This window comes from Macrobrachium nipponense, chromosome 3 (assembly GCF_015104395.2).
Source record: "Macrobrachium nipponense isolate FS-2020 chromosome 3, ASM1510439v2, whole genome shotgun sequence".
NCBI lineage: Eukaryota > Metazoa > Arthropoda > Malacostraca > Decapoda > Palaemonidae > Macrobrachium > Macrobrachium nipponense.
The window spans coordinates 133,308,752-133,322,311 of NC_087202.1; the positions used below are offsets into that span (position 1 = coordinate 133,308,752).

General features: G+C 43.1%; 1 protein-coding gene across 1 annotated transcript in view; it reads right to left on the reverse strand.

Annotated features, from left to right (window-relative positions):
• The window catches only part of LOC135222065 (little elongation complex subunit 2-like), a 211,647-nt gene that overhangs the window by 176,682 nt on the left and 21,405 nt on the right, over positions 1–13,560 (reverse strand). The window contains exon 3 of the mRNA XM_064260216.1: positions 2,574–2,703. Within this exon, the coding sequence (XP_064116286.1) occupies positions 2,574–2,703 (130 nt within the window). The remainder of the gene's footprint in view (positions 1–2,573; positions 2,704–13,560) is intronic.

Consider the following 13,560-nt stretch of genomic DNA (forward strand, 5'->3'; position numbering starts at 1 on the left):
TAGCCTAACAATCATAATCTTAAAAAGTGCCAACCTGTGCTGGCAAAAAAAAGCAGGTTTACAGCTTTTCACACACAATATAATCATTGTTCCACAGTCTAAACTAAAAAATGTTTAACTGGAACTTAAAATTTTACACTTAGCATTCAACTTGTATGTTTCCACGAACCTCGGTAATGAATTTAAAAAGCGAAGAACGAAATTCTCAGAGCAAGCCTCATGATCATAATCGTAAGAACTGCCAACATGTGCTGGCAAAAAAAAAAAAACAGGTTTGCACTTGTTACACGCAATAAAATCATTAATGGTTCTGCAGTCAAACTAAAAATTTTAAACTGGAACTTAAAATTAGAGCTTTGGTTTGTTTGCAGACCAGAAAGGGAATGGCTTCATGGTCCGTGTTTGGTCGGAAGTAAAGAATATGACGGTACATATGCACATAGCCACTTCTTCCCTTCTTATTGGTTCCAATGAAGGTACACTGGGATTTAGCATAAACGAGGAATAAGAGAAAGTGCCTTCTTATCCTGAGTCCATTTATACTCTATTAACGTGTTATAATGTTTATATCATTGCAACACACAACACCTGGACAAGACCAGCTAAAAGAGAATTCTTTGACATTGCAGGATCACAATGGAGCTCTGGACAGACCATGGAAAGGGTAACTCCTTGAGGATGAGACAGTGACTACGATATAAAAAATTTTGTAACTGTGCTTGGCTTTAAATCTGGGAATCCCTGTTTCAAAATTCTGAGGGTTTTTTTATAAGTTTCCTTTGTTTTCTTTGTCAGCAAGATGTAAACATATGCAAATAAACATTTGCTTTTAATAGTGCGAATCATATATAGTTGATAAAATAATTGTGGAACCATTGTGAAGGTACCCTCGCACATCAAGTGTGTAGCAGCGGCAAGTTGGTCAAGCATGGTTTTACTTGTGAATATTAGTGTTTCATGAGAATCACTGGCATCATAAAGTAAAATGTTTTCTTTATTGTTCCCTATAGTAACTGTTCTATAGCCCATAAATTCATTAATGGCAACTTTTAGACTGGCTAAGATAGGGAAACTGGGCAGCTCAGAGCATAGCTGTGGTCTTGACTTCAAGGGAGGATGTACTGCTTCTCTGTCGCACATGATATCTTTTTATAAATTTGCTCATAAATATACCAAGGGGTTGCTGTTGGTTTTAGTACTTATCTTGTATGATAGTATATCAGTTATAATTGCAATTTTACGAAGAAAAGTGCAAAGAAATATTAGAAAAACATAAGAATCCCCAAAAAGTTATTGCATCTTCATTCTCAGTAAATTTATGAAAACATTTTACAAAAAATATACATACTAAGTATTTGTTACTAAATTTATTTCTTATAAGTTTTAATATTGTGTGAGCTGTAATTATAATTCTACAAAATGAAATAAACTTACTTATTAGAAAAAACACATATAACTTGGTAAAATTTATGACTGCCTTTTGAAAGAGGTGCCATGAGGGGTTGTCAATGGTAATTTTCAACTCTCGTGGAAGGTATGGAAAAATTTTTGTTTATTTTCTTACAGCAAGTGTATTTGCACATCTTCCTCTTTCCATTGTGGTTTTTTTTTCTTAAATGGCCTGGAATCTGACAAAATGATAACAATCAAAGTCTAATCTCAACTAGTAAGCTAACAGCAAAAGCCGAGAGAAAAAAACACTGTTCAAGATAAAATACATATTTCACCAAATTCCTGGAAAATATCCAAAAGATGAAGCTAGGACAGAACACAACTACCAATGTTAACCAAGAGCCAGCAGAAAATGAATTAGGAGGTTCTGCTAATTTGTACCTAACTATCCTGAAGGTGGGCAGGTCCCATGTACCTACTAGTACACTAGCGATGGCAGTGCCACCGCAAAATTTGAATTTTGGACTGCCAAGGTAGCAAGCTTGCAGCTATGTAACTGCTTGGTAAGTTACTTGTGTATAAAAGTATAAGTTTACAGAATGCAAGCATCCCTTACAGTATACCTTAAAAAGGATTTTTGGAGAGATTAAAGGTTTTCTTCATGCTATGATTCCTAGAATATGAAAAACTTCTGCTCTGAGTATTCAAAGCTAGATAAAGCAGACCCAGTACAGGCAGTCCCCGGGTTACGACGGTCTCGGCTTACGACGTTCCGAGGTTACGACGCTTTTCAATTATATTAATCAGACATTATTTCCAGGGTTACGACGCATGTTCCAGGGTTACGACGCCTACAACGCTCATCTGGCAGATGAAATATGACACCAAAAATGCAAAATAATCAATATTTGAAGGGTTTTTTTAATGAAAAATGCCATAAGAATGCAGTTTCCATAGTTTTCAATGCACCAAAAGCATTAAAAGTAAGGTTTTCTTAGGATTCTTGACAATGTTCCGGCTTACGACGGAACCCCCGTCGTAACCTGGGGACTGCCTGTATATTTTGTTATGGTTACAAATAAATGACATGAATGCTACACCACTTCTTAAAGGATGACAGAACCAAATGAAAAAACATCTGGCTATTAGAAGAAAGAATTATCTAAAAGCAAATAACACACCTGGTGTTCCATGAAGGTACTTTCCCTCTTCACTCGGTGAAATCACAACTTCCTTTTTCTTGACAGTATCATCTATTGGAACCTGACACAGCAAGTGAGGATTAGGAAGTTTGATCCAAGGAACACCTCCCTGTAGAACAAAACAAGAACTTGAATAAAATGAAAATGCATATACAAAGTAATGTAGTTAGTTAGTATACATTAAATAGCTGAGTAATTCTAATACACTTCGGAATACAGTAAACCCTTGTATTCACAGACTCACATATTTGCGGATTTCTCTCTGGAACATAAACCCCCATTATTTGCGGAAACTTCACATTCGCAGTATTTTTCTATGAGAAACATCCACAAATCCCTGGGTTTTTTTATCAATGTCATCATAAAATGTACTTTTTGTGAAAAAATATTTTGAGTGGGTTTTTCTTGAGTTTTACCTAACAAAATAGGCAGTTTTAAAATTTTTTATAGGGTTTCAACTATTTGCGTGGGGGGGGGGGGGGGGGTCTGGTACCTATTCCCCACAAATACAGGGGGAACACTGTATCCCCATGAATGTAAAATATTTAATCATGTGCTACTGACTTTCAACTGTCAGAATAAATCCAATAGTGATAATCTATAATTAGTTAACCACTGTGGCTTTGGAGAACAAGCGCCACTACTTGTGAAAAAGATTCAAAAATAAATGCAAAAGCTCTCAATATTTCATTCTAAAGTGGAGAATGCTTTATGCTAAAAACCATCTACAAATTTCTTAAATTCATATATAACCTTACAATTAAATTCCCTTGGGTTTATGTCCTGATCTTTCTCAGAAGTTACCTATTAATTATCCAAATTGGATGAACTAATACATTACAACTCTGCTTTATATCTGACAAGTTATTTCATTAGTTTTTTCATTTTCTTTCTCTTTCTCCATATGTTCATTCTGGCAATGAATGATTACATAAAATTATAAAATGTTTCTCAAGTATCCTAATTCATATTTTCTCTTTCACTTCTCATATTCTTCATCCTTAATCCCATATTCTCTCGTTCTCTTTTCTATTCTTCACCCTTTATCACAAAGCTTCTCTCTCCCCTTTTCTTGTAATTCACATTATTATTATAAAAGTAGTTTAACCAGACCAGTGAGCTGATTTTCAGCCCTCCTACGGCTGGCCCGAAGGATTAAATAAAATGCCAGGTCTAGCCCCAAGGCAAGAATTGGGACCAAATTGGTCATTTAGGATAAAAAATAAAAAAAAAAACTGTACCAAGGCAAATCCTTTCATACTAGAACACACACACATACAAACATACTAAAACGGTATATTAAAATTCAGAATTAGTTTTAACTTTTTGAAATTTTATTTTAAAATTCACTAAACGAACACAACTTTAGTCTTAACAATAGGATAGACTCATACTTGGAGGGCAGTACAAGATATCCTAGACCGACTGGGGGCCTACCCACCAGTCCAGCTTCCAGGAGAAATGACTTCTGGAGAGGGAGTGAAGCCCGTTGAGAAGCTAGATAAATTTATATCTAACCACTCAGACCCTCAGTGATGTACAATGATATATGGGATAACCATTGTATAGGGAACCAGAGAAACTTTGACTGTCTAGTAGCAAACCAACACACCAGGGTTTGTACTACTCTCAACTCCTCCTTGCCTAGGTGTGGAGCATATGCTACCGAATAGAGGGTTTGACATTTACATAATAAGTGACCATACTATCAGTATGACTACCTTACTCATTGTATCAGACCAGTCCAGCGAATGACATGTCTATTCCTTAACCCACCCAAATGAAGAAGCAAAGGTACTAGAGAAAGGAGACCAGCCAACTCCCTTACTCTTTCATCCACACAATCATCTTAGGAAAGATACAAAAGTGCCCTGTTAGGGGCAACTATGAGTGCACAACCTGTTGGGCAGCCACCACAGGACCCAGGGAAAACGTGTCCGCAGATCTGTGAGCAACATCTTTAAGATAGAAAGAGGCGAACGTGGACTGGCGTAACCAAGTACCAGCGCTAAGCACTCTATGTACAGCCAAGTTCTTATTGAAAGCCAGAAAGGGACCAATACCTCTAATGTCATGCGCTCTAGCCTGCACTGACATGGTAGTGGAATCATCAAGAGACAACTATGCCTGTCTGATGGCTTCCCGTATCCAAAAAGAGATAGTATTCTTAGACACCTCTTTCTCGTACGGCCTGTGCTAACAATAAAGTCTGCAGCAGCCTGATCTAAGGTGCCAAGTCCTTTTAAGATAGCAACGCAGGGCCCAGACAGGGCACAACAAACACTCTTGAGCATCACCACCCACAAGTCATTCAGTGATGGAATGGAAAACGAAGTGAACATGTAATCGTGCACAGAGGGATTTTGGGTCTTGGCCACGGATTCCGGGACAAATTCGAAGGACAATAACCCCCAACTCCTGGTGTACTTCACGTCATAGCTCAGGTCGTGGAGCTCTCCTACCCTCTTGGAAGATGCCAAGGCCAGAAGGAAAACTGCCTTGATTGTCAAGTTCCTGTCAGATAAGCAACACAAGGGCTCATATGGACCCTTAGTGAAGCACTTGAGAACCAAGGAAACATCCCACGTCTGAGGCTTGAGCTCTCTAGGAGAACTCAACTGCTCAAACCCCTTAACTAGCAAGGCAAGTTCCCAGAAAGAGATGTCGATACCTTTAAGGCGTAACACCAAATTCAGGGCCGGCCTGTAGCCTCTAATGGCAGAAGCGAACAAACGTTTCTCGTCTCTGAGGAAGGTTAAAAGTCTGCTATTCGCTGAATAGAGGTTGTGAGTGGAGAAAAACTGTTACGACACCAATCACAGTGGATCGCTTATTGCCTTGGAAACCGTGGAGGTGGACTTTCTGAGACTGTTGGACATATGCCCTGCCGTCCTTCTGAGAAAAGCCTCTCACTCGGAGGAGAAACTTGAAAGTCTCCAACCGAGAAAAGACAGGGATAACTGGAAAAGCTTGTCTTCTAACTCAGTGTTAGGATCTGATCCCGACGACTGAGTTTGGCTGCGAACACATTCAGTTTGCCTGGGATGCACCTGGCTGAGAGCTCTACCTAACTGTTGACCGCCTACTGGTGAACCTCAACAGTCAAGGCATGAAGTTGATGAGAAACCAGGCGTCCCTGTTTGTTCACATAGGTTATCACCATGGTGTTGTTTGACATGAGAATGACAGAATGACATTCTACCTTCTCCCAAAACTTCTTCAGACCCAGGAAGGCTGCCTTCAACTCCAAGACGTTGATATGTCGCTGCTTGTCCTCCAAACGCCTGAAGCAATGAGGTCGCCGACATAAGGCTGCCCAACCTGCAAGGGAGGCATCTGAGAACAGAAGGAAGTCCGGTGGAAGAGAACGCAGAGGGACACCCTTCGAAGGATTCTGGTCGTCCAACCACCAACGAAGGTCTTCTCTCACTTCCAGAGACAGAGGGAACATTAACAGGGGTGAGTCCCTCGCCGGAGGACCAGAACTCTTCCAGTCTCCATTGCAGAGACCGAAGAAGAAAACGCCCATGAGGGACCAGCTTCTTCAGGGATGACAACACTCCCAGAAGAACCTGCCACTGATGAACAGACTGATGTGGTGCTGACAGGAAGTTGTTGCGCACCCCCACCGGCAACTTCTCCAATCTCTGGTCCAACGGGAAAACTTTTGCCACCGCTGTATTGATGACCATCCCCAAGTATAGAATCCCTCGACTAGGTTGACCACAGTGCTCAGTTCCAGACAGAACCGAAGTAGACAATCCTTGTCCTGCAGCAGCTTTTACCTGGAAACTGCCAAGACCAAGTAACTGTCAAGGTACTTCAGTAAACAGATCCCCTGACCATGGGCCCAACTTGACACGCGAGATGACCCATGTGAACCCTTGAGGGGCTGTTGTCAGCCTGAAGCATAGGACTTTGAACTTGAAGACCTTGGTCCCAAGACTAAAGGGAAAGAATTTCCTGGACGTCGGAAAAACAGGGATTTGGAAGTATGCGTCCCTTAAGTGTATCAACAGCATGAAGTCGCCTTCCCTCACGGCTGCCAACACCGAACGCGGGGTCTCCATCTTGAACCGTGTCTTCCTGATGAAGTGATTCAAGGTGGATAAGTTGATCACAGGTCTCCATCCTTCCGACGCCTTGAGTACCAAGATGATGTAACTGTAAAATGGAAACGGTCGCACCACTTCCTCTATCGCAATTTGTCCAGCATCTTTTGCACCTCCTCCTGAAGAACCAAGAACTTCAGAGAATCTGGAGGATATGCCTTCGTGAGCTGCGGTATGTCCGACAGAGGGGGAGAGAAATCAAATGGCAGTAGGTACCCCACCCGAAGGGTATCTACCACCCACTTCTCTGCCCACAACTCTGCCACTTGGCCCAGTGGCCTGCTAGGCAACCCCCTCCATGGCACAGGAGAGGCGCCTAATCTACCGAGGGCCCAATTACCTCTGCCCCTTGGGCCCCATCGTGGCCTAAAGGAACGAGAACAAAAGGGACGTTGATCCTCTGACCAAGGTTGAGTCAAACGGGAAGGCCCTGCCAAACTCGAATTCCTTGATGGCCTACCAGGCGACGATCTTGATTACTGCTGGACAGGGGGAGGAGGAGGAGCCGGATGTCTCCGAGGACAAGACGACTTAGACACGGCCTGGTGCACCAGTCTGTCTTTGGTGTCAGCCCGATGCTGACCTATCGCATTCTAATCAGGAGAAGGATAGCCCATAAATTAACACTGAGGTGAGCCATATACAAAAACGCCTTGCCTCCGGACTGCAACAGATTGGCAAGAGAGGAAACAGTCACCAACTCTTCTGGGGACCTGTCAGAAGCTATCTTGGCAATGACCACAGACCAGAAGTCCAGCCAAGAAACTGTGAGCAGCATGGTGGCTGCCATAGATTCCAATGCTGAGGCATCCTGCGAAGACAAGGATGGAGTCACCGTCTACACCTGCTCCAAAGACAATCCCGGCTTCAGGCGAACGACATCTGGGTTAAGATAGCGCGACATCAAAAAAGTAGAGCTCGTAGCATAGTATTTCCTAGCCCCACCCCATGAGAGGCGGTAGTAGTAACTTGGCAGCCTCTAGAGCGAAGCGAACTGTCCCGGTTCAAAACAAGAGGCGTTAACCCGAGGGAAGCTGGAGAGAAGATTTGGGATCCTGCGTAGTTCCCACCAAGGTTTCCAAGCAAGAAGGAGGGAAGACGACCGAGCCTGAGACCTACTTCCCAAATTGTTGAACCCACGAATGAGATCAACAACTTCCGAAAAGGAAGGCAAAAACTCTTGTGTGTCTCCCTCCTCCTGCTCTGGCAATGGAGACTGACGATGAGATGGATGCGTAGGCTCTAAGGACCTTCTTCATTAAAATTAACGGTAGGAACAGCAGCCAAACAGCCCGAAACACCAACTAACCTGTCTGGGCTGGGTACACGCGTCGGCTCCCAAGACAAACCCACTATAACACTACAAACATCACTTTGTTCTCCTCCAACAGATGATTCATTAACATGTCCGTGAATGGTCACGGGCATGGCTGACTTACGAACGTGAGTTGGAGAGGAATCCTGAACACTCGAGATCAAAGGAGAATACTCGAGAATCGAACTCTAAGAAGCATCAGTGCGAGGGGCAGGCCAACACTCCTGCTGCAGCAACTTCACGCTCTTCACCTTCGACCTATTGACAGGCGCCTTGAGATCCTTACGGCGACAAATAGGCCTTGGAGAAGAAGTAGCACTTGCATCAAGCGCACGGACAGGGGAGGTTGCAACACGCTTGTGATGTGCATGGACGGGGGAGGTTGCAACATACTCGAGACGTGCACGGATGGGGGAAGTTGCAACATGCCCATGATTCAATGCAGAGGATGAAGCAGCCGCTGCAGAATACACAATGGAAGATCCACTACCCTCTCAGGGGAGCTTGCAACACGCTCACGATGTGCATGGATGAGGGAGGTTGCAACACTCAAAACATGCACGGATGGAGGAAGTTGCAACACGCCCACGTTTCGATGCAGAGGATGAAACCACTAATACTCTCCGAAACACCAACATTCTTGAGAACACGTCCTCGTAGTTCCTCCCTCGTAGGCGAAGAAAGAGCAAAATCCTTAGCCTTTCAACGCTTGATACGCCGATGTGGCACAGAGGGGGAAGAGGGAGAGGATAGCACTGGTTCCGTAAGCAATCTCTTCGCAGGAGGCGAGGACGAAGCAACGCGTTTCCTTCCAATGCTCCCAACCGACAAGGCAGCCAGCTTAACATCCAAAACAGAGTCCAACCTCTTAAGCACTGCCTGGCATATAACCTCAAGTTGATCTGCAAGAGAAGGCTCCGATGACATGGAAGGGAGAAGTAGCGAACTGGGTGGCAGAGATGACGTCACGACGGAGAGAGGCAGTGCTCAGATGATGACTGGGTGTGACGTCATCGATGGGAGTGACGTCACAAGCAGTGATGACGTCACGGCCTCCCCTCGGTGAGAAGGGAATCAGACGCCACTGGCGGAGGAATATACAATGATGGATCCCATGTTGTCACAGCTTCCCTCTGACTCGAGGAAGTGGCAACAGTCACTGGTGGAGCAATACAAGATGGCTGACCTCGATTACCCACAAAGACGAGGCCAGGAGGAGGGGGGGATGGCCTGGCCAGCCTGAGGAGGAGGGGGGGATAGCGAGCCTACAAAAGGCGCGCAAGCAACCCCTCCGGGACGGGGTACCTACTAGCCCGAGCATCTTCCGATCGCCGCCATCTTGGACACCTCCGACTCTGGAAGAAATAAGAATAATGAAAAAATAAAGCCTCCCCCTTCCCGGGAATCAAATTAATTCCCGAAGAAGAAGGGGAGACATTACAAACGTCAGCCTGGTGGCCTCCAGATACTTCCAGCCACGAATCAAAGGAAGAAAAGGGAGGAGACACAGGAACAAGTCTACTATGGGGGGTTGAATACTGCAGAAGATGAAACATCAGGATGGGGTGAGAAACCTTCCAATGAAGGAAGAGTCGAAACCCTCCGATGTTCTCTCTTGCCATGAAATGACTTCCACTGCTCCTAAGGCCATGCCCGGCATCCTGTACAAGGATTCATGGTACAAAAATTAGAATGGCACCTACTGCACAACGTTGGGGTCAGCCGCTGCCGAAGCCAAGACGAGAACACGGAATACCTGGAATTACGAGGCGCACACGTTGTTGAGGCCGAGAAGGAGCAGAAGAAGCCATAATTTCTGCCAAACAAACACACACACTAAACGAAAGCGAAATGGGCAATGAACCCGGTAAAGGCCAAGAGAGGTAAACACTACTCTTGCCCAGGCGGTCAAAGAAAGACTGGCGTAGTGGCGTGGTCCTTGACTGCTCCTCACCCGAGCTACACATGCATTGCCAGATATCACGAGATTCCTTGCTTTCATCTGTTTTTTAGCCGGATCCAGCTAGGCGCTAGAAATTATCCTATTGTTAAGACTGAAGGTTTGTTCACGTATGAACAATTCTGAAGTTGACCCCCAACCAAACAATTCTAATGGGATCCTCCCCTTTGTCTGCCGTTTCCCTTAATGGGCATTCCAGGTGTTGCTTTTCCTTTTCCTCTGTAAGCTGGTTTTTGGACCTTGTGAAAAGGATACACTTTTTGCTGTGCAGGTTGTTGTCCCTTTTGAGAGTGCTGTTCCTTCTGACTACCTACTTGCGAATGAGGAGAGTTATTGATCAAAATGTGACTTTTTTGGATTTGGTAAGGTTTTTGGATTTGGTAAGGGGAAATTTCTGGTTTTTTGTTTCCTGAAATCTTTTCCCAGTAGTGCATATACTGTGCAATTTTGTTGACGTGCTTGTTCTTTTATTTGAGTCACAATAGACTCCTCAAACAGGTCTTGGCAGAAGGCATTAGATCAGTGGTTCCCAACCTTTATCACTCCATTCCCCCTTCATGAATTTTCAACCTTCGTGTGGCTCCCATTCATTTTTCTCCCAAATCCCACCCCGCCAAAAAAGGTAAAAACAATAATATATAAATAAAATGCTGATGAAGAGAACACCCTTGCTTTATTACGAAGTTTACAATCATAATTATCTTATATTGATAGATTTCTGTGATATGCTTAACTTACATCACTAAACTACAAAAGACTAGCAGACAATAGCAAATTTGAATTTGGCTGGGCAAAAGTTCAATTAACCTCTGCATGTTTTATCACACATCAGTGGGAAGGCTGATATTGTTTCTATTCAGTCAGCTGACGAATCCAAGGTTGTGTCACTGACAATGCACATCTCATGTCGGGGTCCACATCCAATCGGTTCCGGCTCTGATTCTTGATTTGTTGAAGGGTGGAGAAACAAGACTCACATAAATATGTAGTTGAAAAGGGCAAGAGTGGCCGAAGTGCAATCTCGCCGAACCTTGGATATGAATGATGCATCGAACACCAGAATACATTCAGAGATTTTTCTTCATAGACATCTTTGGCAGCAGAATCATGTTTGAGATCAAGGAACTCGTCCTGAACATCACTGGGAATAGTAGTAATATCAAGAGTGCCAGAGAATGGATTCCTTACCAACTTCCTTTCTTCCTCCTCGAACTCTGGGAAGCACATATTAAGTTCACTTTCCTAGGATCTCAGATGCTGAGTGATTTCAGTTTTAAGTAATGGGTCAAGAGTGCCAGAGATATGGCTTCCTACCAACTTCCGTTCTTCCTCCTCGAATCTGGGCAGCAATATTAAGTTAATTTCATAGGACTCCGATGCGAGTGATTTCAATTTTATGTAATGGGTCAAGCAGACTATCTTTTTCATTCTTGTCAAGCACAGCTGAAAGGTTTTCAAACATGGCAACATTCCTGGCAGCAACTTTCCTTTGCCAATTCTGGAGCTTGGCAAGAAATCCAAAAAGACATTCCATCAGGTGAAACACATTTCTTTCCTTATCCTGTAGCTTCAAATTCAATCTATTTAGCTGCTCAAATATATCTGCTATATATGCAAGATGTGGCTTCCACAAAACCTCATTGAAGTGACTCAACAGGTCAACTTTCCCTTGCATTTCCAGGAACAATTTAAGCTCCCCCCGAAGTTCAAACACTCGATTCACAACATTGTCCTTGAAAAGCCAGTGCACTTGTGAGTAAAAGAGGAGAGCTTCATGCTCTGAATCCATGTCTCTACAAAGGTTCTTGAAAAGGCGAGAGTTCAGAGCTCAAGCTTTTACAAAGTTGACGCATATGACCACTGCCTCCAGGATCTTGCAAAGTTCATCAGGGAGTGTTTTTTATTCAGATTCCTAACATTATTTAAAAATGTATAATTTGCAACAGCCCACCATGGCCCCCAGGTTGAGAACCACTACATTAGACTGTAATAAGGCAGTCACATTGGGAAGCGACTTGTTGGAGTTTTCCAGTACCTCCATTCGTGCTTTTATGCACCAGTCCAAAAATTCATAGAGAGCTTCCCATAATGTTCTCATAAGGCTTTTAGCCACAACAGCAAAAATCATCCTAGATTCTTCTGGAAGCCTTTTGTGGCTACTTCTAACATTGAGGAAGTAGTTAAGACACTAAGGAGGTGGGTCCTAGCACGAAACTCTGATGCTGAGGTACCCTCTGAAATCCTTCTCACTGAATTACCAAATTGCTAAGTTGCAATATCTAGGGGGAACTTTTTCTTATCAAAGGGAAGTTGAGGCGTTGCCCATTCTTCGGTGGAGTTTTCTGAAACTGGGATAACCAAATAGTTTTAGTTCTGCCAATGGTTCACGCTTTCTGGTTATTACATAATTTTGAAAATGTGTTTTCACATGGTTCATGATTTTAAATGTGAAGGGGCAGAAGGCTGGTGGGACATGGTGAGCCACCTGAGTCTTGTTCATAATGGAACTATAAATTCCTGTCCCATTTACCTGGTGAAGTTTCATCTACAGCTCTTAATGCCAAATTGCCAGCTAAGAGAACAGTTTCCTTTTGAGGCTTCTCCACGTCTGGCACAGGTGGTATCAGGCGCCATTCAGTGTTAGGAAAGGCTGCCCTGTCCCTAAATTCAAAATGTACTACTTCTATCATTGTATTTCTCTCATTAATAAGATACTTACCATCCTGAGAGAAAATACACATTGAGGCATCTCACCAAGGGTTATCAACATCAGAGTAGGATTTTAGTCTCTGCTAGATTTTGGTTGTAAGACTCTTAAGGGGGCCGGCCGGAACCCCTATATATGGTGGTATAGGGCGAAAAATGCAAAGTCATGAAAAAATTCATGGAGCTTCATATGGCAATTGAGAATACCTATACGAAATATTTCGTCAAAATTCCTCTTACTTTCGTAGTTACAGGGTAATTAGTAAACATAACTCAATAAGCCTAAAACATTCATCCATACAAGAAAATGCAATATTTCTTCTGTTATTGTAAATTTTGATAATTATTGTCAAAGAAATTGTGAGAAATGGCATCTGTAGAGATTCCGTGGCTCGCAGAAGCGAGTATCTGGTTCAACCATGATCGAGTACATTCAGTAGGACCACAGACTTCAAGTAAAGTACACGTTCGAGTTTCACCTCGTGACATTCGCTTGCTTTTACGTATGTTTATGTATGTTTCGGCAAGAATTTCATCATGCCAATGAGGAAAAGACAAGGAAAACATCTCGATAACGTACAGACGAAGAAAAATCGCTCAAGTATTATTACAGAATATCATAATATACGCGTAGTTAGTGAAGAGAGGGGAGGGTTGCCTTCTTGCCTGACAGCACACGTCACACTGTGCCCAAGGCTACGATCTTTGAGCAAAGGTCTTCATTTATGATAAATAACATAGTTTTGGTTTTTTAATACCCAAAATGGAATATGAAATTCATAATAATCATGATTTATTAAATTGTCTTTGTAAAAAGAGAGTACACCTTCGAGTCTCACCTCTGACATTCTCTTGCATTTACGTTTGTTTATC